The following is a 16,054-nucleotide window of genomic DNA, read 5'->3' as shown; positions in this document are numbered from 1 at the left end:
TAGCAAAATATCCATTAAGCCTCCAACATGTTGACATTGTCAGCATCCAGGAATGCGTTAGCAGAGCTAATCTCAGGTGTTTTGGTCATCTAAACAGAATAGGCGAGGAAAGATTAGCAAAACAAGTGTTCTCTGCAAAGTTGGCAGGAAAACAACCCAGAGGAAGACCAAGACATAGGTGGATTGATACGGTACAAAGTGCCTTAGACGATAGAAATATAAGATCTGATAATGTTGTAGTCTTGACAAGTAACAGACTGATTTGGAGGAAAATTGTAGATAGGAAGTTAGTAATGATATAATTTTTTCATGTAGTACTATGATATCCTGTACATCCCTTGTGGGTACATGGCAGGAATTTGATGATGATGATGAGCTTTAGATGTCTTTTTTTCATGAGCCATCAACACAAGCAGTCTTTATAGTAACACTATTCATAGTTTTACAGCAATTGAACCTATAACCACTTTGTTTTATGTAGTGTGGACATTAATTTTGTGCTTTCTAATCTTGACACTACAATGGTTTGATTAAAATCAAAATTGAAGTGATCCACAAATTTTAGTTGATATCCTAAATCTCAAATTTTGCCAATAAAATGATATATTGTAACTAAAATGGAAGTATCTGGAGATAAAATGCATGTCCTAAATACCTAATTTCATTTGATTTCATCTATCCGCAGTTTAGTGCTTTATATAATTTTGAAACTTTTTAACATTTTGCATATGTGAACGTTATTATTGAAATTAAAATTGAGATAGCTCAAATTTTCAGTAAAATCTGTCCAGTCAGATCTAAGACATACAGAATGATAAACCTAATAGTTGCCATATTTTGCAGATAGACATTTTGAATAACATTCTGGTATAATGACATTAGTTATCACAAGAGTTACACCTAGAGCCAATTTTGATTATGCATTGTAGACATATTTTTACTTTTGCCACTAAAAATGGTTTGAATTAGACCTGAGATAAACTTAACAAATAGCTGAAATCCAAAATACCAAATATGATTAAAATTGATCCATCCAGATTACATTTGCTGCTATTGTTTAGAATTGCTTTGCCAGATCTGTTACATTTGGCAAAGCAATTCTAAACAATAGCAGCAAATCTACTCTGAATGGATGAACTTTAATAAAAGCAGTCTCTTGTCTGTTAGACAAAAGTCCAGGAATAACTTATGTACAGATGAAAGGAATGTAACATGCATTTTATGAAATGCACTTCAAAAGTTTGAGTAAAATTTTATTTGTAAAATAAATAACTAAATAATAAGGAACACGAGTTCGAGGTAGATGTTGTGATGCCCTAGTTTCGTTTGCTTCAAATAGGATTTAAATTCTTTTTCTTTTGTTTTCTGAATATTATAAACTTAATACAATATGCAAAATAAAAAATGAATTATGGATACTTATTGAGTACAGGTTTTTCAAATCTAAAGGATATATACAAAAATAACACTGTTCTAAGTAATTTTCATAGCTGCATTTATCATAATGTCAGATTTCTGTTACTTATTTTTGTTTTCTTTTCAGAACGTTATATAATAAATTGTAATCCTCAAATACAGTAAACCTACCGTATATACTTGAATATAACTCTCACTTTTTTCCCCCTAAATTAAAGTTAAGAAATTATGGTACGAGATATATGCAGGGATTTTCGGAAACTAAAGTTTTTCAGGTAAAAACTAAATTAATGTTTATAATTAAATCATCAGTATTCATTATAATTTATAACTGTTCACATTATTTATAAAATGAATACATTTAAATCTTAATTATCAGCGTTATTTACACAATCGGCCGCTCACTTTCATCACGCGATATATTTGAATCTTTTGCGACAATGCTTCTGTAATTAAATTAATTGTTTCTGGCAAAATCATGTTCCAAGCTCTCAAAATCTGTTGTACAACAGTTCTAACAATGGTCCCCGTAATTTTAATTCCTCCACCCCACCTCGTGCACTTCAAGATCGAGTATAAGTCAATGCTCTCACTCCCACATTTCCTCTAGCCGTTGCCTCCATCTCTATGCATATGATTGGTGCAGTATTAACAAAAGATCGCACAACTCAACGACAGAAGCAAGCCTACTATTGTTGAGTTGAAATGCTGATTCTCTTCAACCGAATTACAAAATATCTGAAACTATCATAACATTCACTATTTATTTCTTAAAGTTTTAAACGTTTTTTAGTGTGTGAACTATATATGAATCATTTAAATCTCTTCTTTTGTAAAGTAAAATCAGTAACGCGAGATATAGCTAGGGTGAGTTATATTCGAGTAAATATGGTATTTTAATTTTGATGTACTGCCTCGTATAAACAGCTATCTCTGAGCTTCATCATATATTTCACAAATTTCTTTTCTTAATCCTTCCTCTTCTACCTTTTTACGGTGTCGAGGTCTTATTTCTGCAACCATAACTCGATGATAAGGTGGTTAGCCCTATGCCTCCCTGTGTGTTCTATGTCTGCAGATACGTGTGTTCACGTAGTCAGCTTGCCTGTTCTGGATGAAAAAAAACCTCTGCCTCCATATGAAGACTGGCTAACTCACCTTTTGTCTAAAGAGACCAGATAAAGGTTCCTCATGTTACTGACAGGAATCGAACCCAGTTCTTTCCAACCAAATGGCTTCGTCTATAACGACTGAGCTATGGAGGCTCAATATTACAAATTTAAGTGCAGTAAAATTCCGATTATTCGTGGGATCAGATTAACTGGTCCTCTGTAGTACATACAAATTTCTGAAGAAAATAACAATGTTGTTGCCATTTATCTTCTAACAAATGTAACATCAATAGTTCAACCTAGGACCAGTGTGATTGAGGCCATGAAATCATTGTACAGAAAAACTCTGATTTTGGACTTTATTACAGAAAAAAAAATTCTCTTATTTTGGAAATCCCTAACAATTAAATATATATACATACATACCAATTTTTATAGAAATGATTACATACTACAAGAATATTTAACCCAATAGAATGTAATTTGGATTAACTGTGTTTTTCAGTTATCCAAGCTCCCCCCCAATTAAAACAAATAATCTCTGTTTTACTGTATTTCCATGGTTTGTTGGTTGTTATCCTCATCACCATTGTCTCAACTTCAGTATTCTTTAAAATTGTTCTGTTTTACACACACACACACACACAGCCCTGCCAATAGTATCCAGACATCCGATACAACTGATTGTTTCTTCTAGCAGGACAATGTAGCATCCATGCTGCACTACATACAACACAAAGATGGCTCACAGAGGTTAGCGTTAACCTGTTGCCTTGGCCAGCCCAGAGTCCTGATTTGAACCCGATTAAAGTAATGTGGGATATTCTGGAGCACTGCATATTCCTGTGCAAGCCACCTGTCACCAACCACCATCAATTGCTGGAGTGTTCAAAGGCCAAATGGGAACATATTACACCAGGGCAGTATTGGCAACTTGTTGACAACCTCCCGTGATGTGTTGCTGCAAAGAGTAGCCCAGCGTGTTATTGACTTCATCGATTATGTATGGCCTGCCAGACAAGTGGTGTCCAGATACTTTTGGCTAATTGAAAAACACGGTGTGTGTGTGAGAGAGAGCTTCCTTCTTCCAAGGCAATTCTAAATTTGTTAGTATCTCTATCATAATTCTCTTCCAAGCTTTTTTTTTTTTTTCTTGGAGCCATTTGCCTATTTTTGAGAGCTGAAAGAACCCTCTGCCAAATGAGACCAGCTAACTCACCTTTAGTAGAAAACACGTTAAACCGTTTCATTTTGTTGTTGTTGTTGTTAGTGTATGAGAGTATCCAGAATACCAGTATTGACATTTTGATCCGATGTGTTGGTCAGAAGTTACTACTTTCTACTAGGGCCATTATAGGCTCTCATCATTCCCCAAAGTGTTCTCTAGATCTCTGTGTTCATGAGCCAATCTGCCTGTTTTTTGAGAGCTGAAAGAACCCTCTACCTCCATACAAGACCAGCTAACTCACCTTTAGTCGAAAAAAAAACACCTAATAAAAGTTCTTATGTCATACATGGTAGCACCATATTAAAAGAAAATTGTGGAGCCTCCATAGCTCAGTTGGGATAGACTAAGCCCTTTAGTTGGAAATGTTTGTCCTGTGTATTGCATCATAATCATCATCAATTTCCTGATATATATATATATATATATATATGTATGATTAGTACTATTTACTCGGGGTTGGGATATGTTCATTTTTCTAAATTAACTGACTTAAAACCCAAGAAAATTATAACACAATGACATTTATTTGTAAAAACGCAACATGTTTCGTCAAGAATGACTTCATCAGGCGATAAGAACATAGAAAGATATTAAAAGACACTGAAATTAACATTGACACACTCTAAAACTATACAATTATAAAGCCATAATATTCGACTGTAAAATACAGTTATTATGAGCTTGAACTACAGTCCGAGTTAAAGTTCTATTGTTGCACACCTGTGCGTGTGTGGAATCACGCGATCTCCAGTATCTAATAGTAGAGTTGAAAGAGTCAGGCAAATTATAGCTAAGATTGTTATTCATGTGAAAAGGGTCCAAGGTGATTTCCTTTGACTCGGCAATGCGGCGCTCTATCTCATCATGGCAGATGTGTAGGTTTGAAGTTGATGTCCAATTTATTTCATGTTGGTGGCTTTCGTTGTTCGTGTTATTGAAAGCAGGACATGGCCTGACAGAGCAGTTGCTCTGGTTCTGTTTTGTCCTGCTTTCAATAAACACGAACAACGAAAGCCACCAACATGAAATAAATTGGACATCAACTTCAAAACTACACATCTGCCATGATGAGATAGAGCGCCGCATTGTCGAGTCAAAGGAAATCACCTTGGACCCTTTTCACATGAATAACAATCTTAGCTATAATTTGCCTGACTCTTTCAACTCTACTATTAGATACTGGAGATCGCGTGATTCCACACACGCACAGGTGTGCAACAATAGAACTTTAACTCGGACTGTAGTTCAAGCTCATAATAACTGTATTTTACAGTCGAATATTATGGCTTTATAATTGTATAGTTTTAGAGTGTGTCAATGTTAATTTCAGTGTCTTTTAATATCTTTCTATGTTCTTATCGCCTGATGAAGTCATTCTTGACGAAACATGTTGCGTTTTTTCAAATGTCATTGTGTTATAATTCTTGGGTTTTAAGTCAGTTAATTTAGAAAAATGAATATATATATATATATATATATACCCTAAAGGAGTGTTCAGGCTACTGTGACAGCACTACATTCATTATTAAATTTACATTTAATCCAAAATTAATGAAATTTAAATTTATTATTATTATTAAGAGAGATCTCCATGGAGTCAGGGACTCATCGAGGAAGGCCACATAGTACACACACCAGCTGTCATACTTATTCTTGATTGCTTGCACTCCCAAAATCCAATGGCAATCCATTCCGATCACACACCACCCTATGAGAGAAAAATCTAGTTCTCATCCCCTTCTTAGCAGGATTCGTTCTCAGCTTCCATGAATGCCCTCTTATCCTTTCCCTACCTTCCATAAACTGAAAAATTTTGTCAGTTGAAATCCTGTATGACCCTTTCAAAAGTTTGTAAGTCTCAATCATATCACTCTTTCTCCTGTTTGCTAGTGCCTGCAGTCTACAAATTCTCAATCTGCCTTCATAATCAGTATTTCACAATCCGGATATCATTTTTAACACATTCTCTCTGCAATATATCAGAATCACAACGGAAACCCAGAGACCAGAGCTGTGCACAATAATCCAAGTGAGGTCTTATCAAGGTCTTGTAAAGGCAAAATGACATCCTTATCTTTACATGCGAACGTTCATTTCAGCATTGCAATTATCTTTTGAGTTGTATTTGCAATGTTTGCTACATGGCTCCTGAACTTCAACTTCTTATCTGCCAACACTTCAAGATCCTAGCTTGATCAGTTTCTTCTAGCATAATCCCACTAGTATAATACGACATTGGATATCTAATCATGCCAAACTGCATAACCTTACATTTACTGGCATTGAACTGACATCCATTTTCCAATGCCCACAATTTCAGCCTATTCGAATCACATGAAGCTGATATGCAAGTACTGCATCACAGCCACATTCCTGATTACCCTACCTATCTTTGCATCAATAGCAAATAGCTGTGTGTTGCTTGTTAAATCCTTCCCAGTGTTATTAACGTACAGATTGAATAACAGTGAACCAAAGGACTGATCCTTGTGGTACACCACTGATTATTATTATTATTTTTTTTTAAATCTTTGTAATGGTTATGGGCAGTACTACCCTTGCATCACATCCAGACATCTCGTCCAGACTTGATATAGGCCTAAGCCTTTACAAGTGTTTTACCCTATGCCTGTTCTAGTTATCATTGTAGTCATTCTCTGGTGGCAGCAGCATGCAACCAGTGTGCCCTGTTGGGTCCTCAAGGAAAGAACTTTTATATTCTTCTGCGTAAGTCCAAGCTGTTAAGTTCTTATAGCTATCTGTGCTCCATACGCCATGTAAAGAGATGGTGATGCTGGTAAACCTCGGAGTTGCCCCATGCTCCTCCTGTATCTTACTAACTAGATCTTGGTTATTCTTATAATAGTTTACCTTATTATGACTATAGGCTAGTGGGCACCCTGTTCCCACCACCTGCGCATCAACTACCCAAACGTCACCATCTCTTTTAATCACTAAGTCTGGCTTACACAAACCTGCAGAGGTCCTATAATGTGGTTCCACCGCAGTCTCCCGACCTTTGTTATTAAAGCGGTTGTTCAGAATGGAGACCAAAGCATTATGCCTCCGCATGTGGACCTCATGGGTGCGGAAGCAACACTGGGCTATATGAGACATTGTCTCACTGTAGTGGCAGCCAGCCCTACCGTTTGAGTCATCACTACCCCATCAAGCTGTGCAGGCTCTTGTGGGCAAGGCATTGATCCTCGTCCTGATAAGGTCAATATACTTGAACCCAGGGAGGAGTCTGGTGCCATCCCTTACCTAATCATGCTGGGGAGGCACCAGATCTGACTCTTTTAAAGGAGCACCATCTACAGAACAGTGCAGCAGAGATGCCCATCTCTTGTGTTCTGCGGGTGCTGACTCAATTAAGGTACCTTGATGATGGGACCAGTCTTTAGCCTGCCTAAAGTCTTCTTGTATTAATGGGCTATAGAAAGCTTCTCTGCAGATAGAGGAAAAAGATAGTTCTAACTTCGCGATTCTGGACAGCCATCTAAGTGATGGAGCCCCTATCCCACCATTCTTTACCCTTGCGTGGAAATATGCAGTAGGGGTGTCAGGTGGCAGTCATAGCCATGATCTCACAGCTGAACGGATAGCCATGTATACCACCTGCCAGTCAGCCATCCCCTTATCCATGCTAATATTTTATAATCCAAACCCATATTCTCTAGTTTATGCAACAGTTTTCCATTTTTTCTTCTGTCAAAAGCCTTAGCAAAATCCAAAAGGATCACAGTGTATCCATTTCCCTTGTCTAGCTCATTGGTAACATTATTATAGAATGTGAGCAAGTTGCTAAAACATAACATTCCCTTAATAAACCCACACTGTTTGTTGCAAAGTAGATTCTCTATGAACCCATTTCTGAATGCAAGCTGTAACTAACTTTTCTAAAATCTTAACCATCACACCTGAGATACTGATTGGTCAATGTTTCTATAAATCAGTCTTTGCATGACCCTTGTGCAGTGAGATTACCATACATTCTTTCCACTCTTGCAGAAATTTCCTTGTTCTGATATTCAAATTATATAGCCTGGTGAAAGGATAATCAGTTCAGCTGAACTCTCTTTTAGCACTTGTGTTGATATCCCATCAGTCCCTATTGTTGAATTCTTATTTGGTTTGTGCAACAGCTCTAATACCTCCTCCTTATGTACCTGAGCTTCTTCATCTAATGAAGAGGTAGCAGTGCCCTCAATGTCATGCACACCAGGTTGATAGCTTTTAACAAAATGGACACTCTTTAGTTGACAACCCCTTCTGCATCTGTAACCCTCATGCCATCTGCATTTCAAAGAGTTATTCTTTCATATTTGTTCTTTCTTTTACTTGCAGCATGTCGATAGAATTCTTGTGTGTTGTCTTTAGCTGGTTGCTTTAACAGGTTGTCTGGATTTACATCCAGATTGTGGGTTTTTGAATAGCGTGTTTCTTTAAACTTATTCATCTAAGTTGGTTATGGGGGTTCCTGTGTGTTGCATCTTTGTAATGGTTTCTAAATCGTCTTTCTCTTGCAACTACAAACTTTAATTTGATCATCCATAGCACACTAATTTGTTTCTATTAAAGTCATTTGCTTAATCCTAATTCTAAAAAAAAAATAATAATAATATAAATAATTTTTGTTTAAACTGCAATAAAATAATTGAATCACTGTACATACCAAACTTCACAACATAATATTTCTGATGTTTTATGCATTGATTTTATCATGTATAGAATGGAGGTTATGAAAATTTAAAACTGCATGAGGGCTTAATGGCCCATGTATGTATGTGTGTGTGTGTGTAAATCAATAATAAAGAAAAGCAAAATATACTTTCCTAGCCATTTTACATTTTATTGGGTGGAAGTCACATTAAATGGGAGGACGACCTCATTATTTCTGTTTTCCATATGAATTTATGCACATCTTTGCATTAGAAGATATTAGTAATATGTTCAAATTATTGCAAGGTTATATCCAGAACAGAGAGTATTTAATACACCAAATATTAACTGACATCATTAACTGTACCATTTTCCAAATTTTGTCAGTATAACCTTTATGTGTAGGTTTTTTTTTTTTTTTTAGCTTCCTGTTTCAGTTACCAACTAGTTCTTCCTTTTTCTGTCTATTGATTCATAATTGTTGCCACATCCTATACCTGCTGTCAGTCTAGGAATCAGGATTCATTGAGCAGATGACTTTTTTTCCTTTGCAAATGATCACTGTACTTATTTTCAACTGACAAGAGTCAAACTCAATTTGGTTGTCTCCCTGCTATACTTATTTGTGACAGGTTCTGATATGTTCCTTTGTACACTTTCTGTAGTTGTATTGTTATTTACACTGCCATTTAACCCAGGTGTATAACTTGTCTGTTAGACTGTGTAGTTCATGTAATCTTCTTTCAGCCTATTGCATCATGCTCTCTGTGTACATAGACAGATTGACTGTATTTTATTTTTTTTTTTTTGGTTAATGATTCTGGAAGTTTTGTATGAATAGTTTGGCAGGATGATAGTTTCAGATACGTTTCCTGACATCTGCATTTCGTACTACATTCAATTGTTTTGATCTTGCTGTTATCCCTTAATAATTGTGTTGTGCATCCAGTGAACTACTCTGTATTGCATGCCTTTGTACTTAGCAGACTGCCACTGTGTGTGTGTGTTATTATATAGTTATTATAAATTGTAAAAATATGTACAGTTAATTCTGGGGCACCAAACTTATAACAAATTCTTTTGTCTGTTATGAGTTTGGCACAGTGTGACAGTTCTCCTTATTTGGAAGGATCTTAAGTTCAAAATCTTGTTTGGGGTGTAAGGAACATTTATAAGCGTATTCAGCTGATTGCTACGGCTATTAGTACAAAGATGCTCATAAGAAAATAGCAGGGTTTCCTCACTCTCCAGAAAATTGCATCCCCTACACACACAAAAAAATCAAGTAAACCAGTTCTGAGAACACGTGCAGTTTACAGACATGTTATGCTTGCCTCATAGCAGTAGCTGCATTAAAACCTCAAACAACAAATGAACAACTCAGTAGTTTGGTGAACTACAAATAAGTCCCAGCTAAAGTTCGTATAGGTCTGTTTTACAGAAATTCACTGTAATACCGCTGTAGCACCAAACTTATAACATATTCCTCTGTTATGAGTTTGGTGCAGTGGTAGATATCTTTGATGAAGTGAGGGATAACTTCTTGCATGTGTTAAGTTATACATGCATGAAAGAAACCTTTTGTGAAATCCTGTTTTCATGACTGGGAAGTATATTTGTATATTCTGGATAAAATATGATTGTTTATTTGCAGGATGTTTGGAATGGTCATTGAGAGGGTTATCATACCAGATGTACAAAAAGTGTCTGGAAATCTGGAGAGAAAAATTTGTGCTGTTGGTATCACTAAACTGTTAACAGAAGCTTCACCACTGGTCGAAGGTGATTATTCCCATTTTTGGTAAGTAATAATGATGGATTTATTTAGAAACATAACTAGAGAATAGTTTAACATAAAACAATCATCATTTCTGCTTTGCATATTGTTTTTTTGATTCACTTATTAAAATAAAGAGTTGGCCAGACATTTATTCAGAAAATTGAAAAAGAAACTTTAATGAGCATAGGTATATGAAACATATAACCAGTGATATGATAGGGAAAATAATGATATACAATATAATAACAAGTAGATCTCAATTCTTTCTTTTCTTTTTCATCCATCAGATGACAGGTTGATCCCCTATGTGCAAATTTTATTTGCACACTGAATTCTTTAAGAAGGAAAAATCTAGAAATATATGTATAAGAAATATAGGGGATCCTCGAGTTACGTCGGAGATCCATTCCTACGGACCGACTTAAGGCGATTTTCGATGCAAGTCAGAATTACCATAGCCTAAGTTACTTACCTAACCTAAAACACCCTAAAGTCATACGTATATATCAAGAAACAGAACTAGGCCATATGAAAATGAAAGGGAGAACATAATTACTATATAGTACAGAAAAATGACAAAAATGAATCTGTAATAATAATAATAATAATAATAAAAAAAAAAAAAAAAAAACAGGATGCGAATTTTATCCTTGATAATAGTCCCGACTGTGGTATGACTTAAGTTCAGTGCGCGGACGATATTCGTTGGCATTTCTCCCTTTTTTGCCCTTTTAATAATGTCTAATTTCACTTCTAATGTAATGGCTTTCCTTTTCTTCGACACGCTGTCATCTGAAGAGTCTGCCTTACGTTTGGGAGCCATATTGAAGGGTAAAAAGTCAAAAAAAACAAACACAAAAGTGAGAGAGTGGATGTAAACAAAGCACGTGGTACCCAAAGAGTATGTGCTGGGACCCAAGCGACTCCACCTCTCCCAAACAAACGGCGTGTAACAGTGTATTCTTCCGCCGTGCTCACAAACAAGTTCACCCGCGACGTTTGAATTTTATGTTGCGCTGCTACAAATTGAAATTTATTTTTTAAATTATTTATGGGATTACCGCCGTAAAGTCGAAAGGATGCATGTTGAGGACCCCCTGTATATAGAATTTTCTAGTGCATAGTCTACATAATGTCAAAAGTCTAGCTATGGATGTTTTGGAATACAAATTTTCATCATATCCACCTATAAAAAAAAGTTTAAATGCTTAAACTACTTAAAATTAGTTTAAAGTTTTAAATAGCTTAAAAAAGTAGTGCTAAAAACAGTAGTTCTATAAGCAGTTTTTAGCATTCTTTCAACATGCTAAAAATAATACTTAGGATCAGTAGGATGTTTGCGTATTGGACTACTAACTGCTATAATGATACAGAAGATTTATCTGACTGCCAAAGAACAAGGTCATTCACGTTGCATTAGAACGCAATAGCTTGTGAGGGATGTGAAGACATGCTTCTGCCATAATCCTGTAAGAACACAGAAAATGATGTCATGAGAGAGAGATGAATGTTTCACGGAGAACTATGTCACGTACTAATTGATGACTTTGGGGTGAGAGCCTATCATCATTCTACTGGACACTTCCTACACCACAACTTATGCAGCAGAGGGTGATAAAATCAAAGACACCTCTCTGCCAGTATGCAGAGAGGTGTCTTTGATTTTATCACCCTCTCCACAGATGAGATTTTCACCATTGAGAAATATCCTCTCCACAGATGAGATTTTCACCATTGAAGAGTCATTTAACTCCCCAAACAATTTAATATATGCCCTGAATGGTCACACAGAATGTGCCATTTGTATTAGGAGGTATCCAAGTTGCATTCCTGCAAAAAAGAGGTCAAAACCTCTGCCAAAGTGTATCAAGGTACCATGCTGGAGCCTGTAATACGGCTCTGAACATTTTGTTTCATCGTAGGCAGTGGACCTTCCAACAGGACTCAGTCTCTGCACACAAGACAAGGACCACATAATGGTTGGAGGTGAAAAATCCACATCCGATTGGCCCAATCTGAATCTGTTGGTCTTCAAATTGTGGTGGGAGCTCGAGAGAGTAGTCTGCAAGATGCAGACATCCCAGCAGTAGCAACATTTCTAATGGATGTTGTGCGTACCGCCATCAATATGTGGTCTCACAGACTTTGGGTGTGTGTGTGTGTGATGTTATTTTAAAATATTTCTAATTGTTTGTTGCATTCTTCAGTACTCTGTTTGTGTGTTTATGCATTCACGGGCATGTGTACAGCTAATGATGGCTAGGATGTATTTAGAAGTTGATACTTGGGTTAATATTTAGAAGTTTAGGATCAGGTGTCATTTCCAGACGCCCAGGTTTTTCTCTCTATTGTGTCATAGAAATGGTGTAATAGTTCCAATTTATCCTATTAACACTTTTCTTATTTGTGAAGAGCACATGTGATGATGATGCTGAAGCCTCACTCCTTTGGTATTCAATATTTTGGACATTTTCTTCAGTACATTGTTTGCTTTATTTTTTCTGTCTATTCATGGTAAGATGACCAGCAATCGCACCATAGCCAATAAACATTCAGATAAAGTGGGCTAGGTTGAGATTTTGTTGATCAGAGTAGTGAAGTCTAGTTTGATTTTATATTCTTTAAGTATTTTTGCCAGTTGTATGGAAACAGCTAATATATGGAAGCATGATGAAGTCTCTGTTTTCTTCTTTAGAAATTTTTCTGGTCTCGTGTCGGTTCAGTGTAAGAGCCTGCTGACTCATTATTGAGTCATCAGTCTCTTACACTTAGTGTAGAAATAATGCTCAATTTTTGAAGTCTATATAATGGTGAGAATGAACCGTTAGATTCTAACGGTTCATTCTCACCAAACGGTTCATGGTTCATCTAATGGTTCATGGGAATGAACCGTTAGATTCTAATTCATAGGTGAATTTTATGTTATGGTGTTGGTGATTCAGGTAATCATGAAAAAGCAAAGTGAAGATAATCCATGGTTCCAAATTAAGAATATATCATCAACGTATCTTTTCTATAATTTTGGTTTATGATGGTATTCTTCTGGGACCTTTTTTTTTTTTTTTCAGATGTTTCAACATAAAGATTTGCTAACACTGGCAAAAGAGGACTGCCAGTGGCTAGACCAGAGTTCTGTTGGTATATTTGAAATATCTAGATGAGATACAGTGTTTGAGGAGTACCATAACCTTCTTAGAAATTGATCTCATAGTAGTAGTAGTGCACAGGTAGTAGTTTGATAACTATTCATTACGCTTTTTTTTTTACCCTTTTGTTGCATTCAAAATCTCTCTCCACCCCATTATATTATACTATCTTAAAATATTTCCATCGCCTTTCTCTTAAATCTTATGTGCTTTCTTCTTTCCTGCTTTCTCATTCTCCAAAACATGAAATCGATTCCTTATCATTTTTATGATAAGGAATCGATATCATCTATTTCTTTATATTATTATTATTATATTGTAAGGGCACCTCCATGGAGTCTGAAGACTCATCATGGGAGATCCAAATTATCTACACAATCTATCATACATTTCCTTGAACCCATTAATAGACAAAGTACTAACAACTGACTCTGACATCCCATTCCATTCATTCACAACTCTCCAAGTGTAAAAAATCTGGTCATCATGCCCCTACTAACCACACTTTTACTCAACTTCCAGAGGTGAATGAACTCTTGTTCTGCCCCCTTTAGCTAAGTGTTGAAACATTTCCCCTGCATCATTCTTATAAAATCCTTTAACTTGAATGTTTCTATCATATCCCCTCTTTTTTTGGCTATCAACCAACTTCTGCAACACCCTCAATCTATCCTCATAGCATTCCACAGACCACTTCCCATCTTGCTTGCTCACTTCTGAATCCTCTCTACCATTTCCTCATGTCTAAGAAACCCAGGAGACCAGACCTGATCATAGTAATCCAGATATGGATGTATCAAGGCCTTATAAAGAGGAATAACAACTTCCTTATTGCTACTTATTAGTGTGTTTTTCAACAGCCAAATAATTTTATGAGCAACCTTAGCGATACGTCATCTACCTGGAGTATAGTTCTATCAATGCAATACACAGCTTGTAATATATTTATCCCAAAATCCATTGCATAACTTTATATTTCTACACATTAAACTGATACCTGTTATCTTTTACCCATACTGACAGCCTATTTAAATCATCCTGCAAGCTCTCCATATTGCCTCAATTAAATTACTCTACCTAATTTTGCCTCAACAAACAACTGAATATTTCCTTTCAGGCTGTTTTCTATATCATTTATGTACAAATTAAACCGTAGTGGTCCTAGCACTTATTCTTTTCTGTGCTATTAAAAACTCAAGGACCTAGGGCCTAATGCCCACTTTGATCCCTTCAGACTACTGTAGAAAAGTTCTTCTCCCCCTAAAAAATTGTAACAATAAGCATATATTCCTAAAATAGAAACATCTATCATAAGTCCATAAATATATCCTAAGCCCAATAGATTCCCCGTAAAGTACTCAATAAGCCATAAAATTTGAGTCTGATATAATCTTGCATGTGGAATACTGAAAACATTAATTTCCAGTCTGTTTTTAAAACAGCAGAACAAACCCTCTTCATAGCCAAATGGAATTAAAAAAAGAGTCCCTTTTTCTCTCCACTAAAACTATTTAGAACAGTGGATGAATGTATATTCCTTTCATTTATTTCCAAATCTCTGATGTTGATGATGATGCTATAGAGTTAAAGGAAGTAGTTCTCCTTGTGATAGTCTAGTGTGTTTAGCAAGTTAGTCACACTATTTTAATATAACTAACCTGTTATATAAACCCTCCTGCTTCTCCCTCCCCCTTTATTCTTGATATGTACCCTCAAGGGAACAGAATTTTATGACACCACAACATGAAAATCTTACTTTATTATTAATTTCCTACTTACAATTTCTCCCTATATTATTCTTTTATTAGTCAGAACTCCAATATTGTCAGACCTTATATTTTGGTCTTCTAAGACACTTCTATCTATATCAGTACACCTACATCATGGTCTCCCTCTGGATCTTTATCCTGCCATCATGGCATCAAACACCAGTTTCATTAACATTTCCTCTCGTTCTGTTTAAATGAAAATACCACACACATTGTTGAATGCCCACAATGTCAAGTTTCTTCTTAATATCTTTTATATGTTTGTCATGGATGCCATCTGTTCACTCCCCTAATTTTCCTAAGAAATCTCACATCAGTAGTCCTTAGTCTTTGAACAACTTTTTATTTCTAACCCAGTTTTCGATCCATAAGTTAAAATTGGCTCGTTTACAGCTACTTCAATGTTTTGACTAATTTCACTCTGTTTCCTCCTTAATGAATCTAGGCCAAGTGGCCTGTTTCTATCTCAGCCCAATTTTATTATTATTATTATTAACATCTGACCTCTATGGAGTTAGAGACTCATCTGTCTGTTTCTTTGACCCTTTCATTTGTAGTTCATCTTCCCTAGTATTATTATTATTTGACACCTCCAGGGAGTCCAAAGACTCAGCGAGGGAGAGTGTGCCAACAGCATTGTTAAACTTGCTTAATTTTTTGCCATTAGTAGCAGAGGCTCTACCAATCGACCAACCTTTGCCAGCAAAGGTTGGTCGATTGGTGGAGCCTTCTTCTCAGCCTTGACTTCTCACCACATTAGCTTTCTTATTCTGTTGTTTTCTTCACTAAATTGTACTTGTTTTGTAGGTTTCTCATTCAGATGCAGTTGAAGTTTTCAGTGTTCCTGCCTGTTTTCAAAGTCTTTTTATTGCTGATTTTCATTTAAATTTATGACAGCAGGTTCTTCAGTGTAGTTAAGGAATCCTGGTGACTACCATATT

At 35.9% G+C, this 16,054-nt stretch overlaps 1 protein-coding gene across 1 annotated transcript in view; it reads left to right on the top strand.

The window, feature by feature from the left end:
- Positions 1-16,054, top strand: part of Cse1 (chromosome segregation 1) — a 439,186-nt gene that overhangs the window by 402,410 nt on the left and 20,722 nt on the right. Inside the window, exon 23 of the mRNA XM_090402147.1 lies at positions 10,073-10,219. Within this exon, the coding sequence (XP_090258273.1) occupies positions 10,073-10,219 (147 nt within the window). The remainder of the gene's footprint in view (positions 1-10,072; positions 10,220-16,054) is intronic.

Source organism: Typopeltis vanoorti, chromosome 12 (genome assembly GCF_054136105.1).
Source record: "Typopeltis vanoorti isolate ZY-2024b chromosome 12, IOZ_Tvanoo_1.0, whole genome shotgun sequence".
Classification (NCBI taxonomy): Eukaryota; Metazoa; Arthropoda; class Arachnida; order Uropygi; family Thelyphonidae; genus Typopeltis; species Typopeltis vanoorti.
Note: the sequence above shows the minus strand (reverse complement) of the source record. Positions and strands in the feature narration are given on the sequence as shown.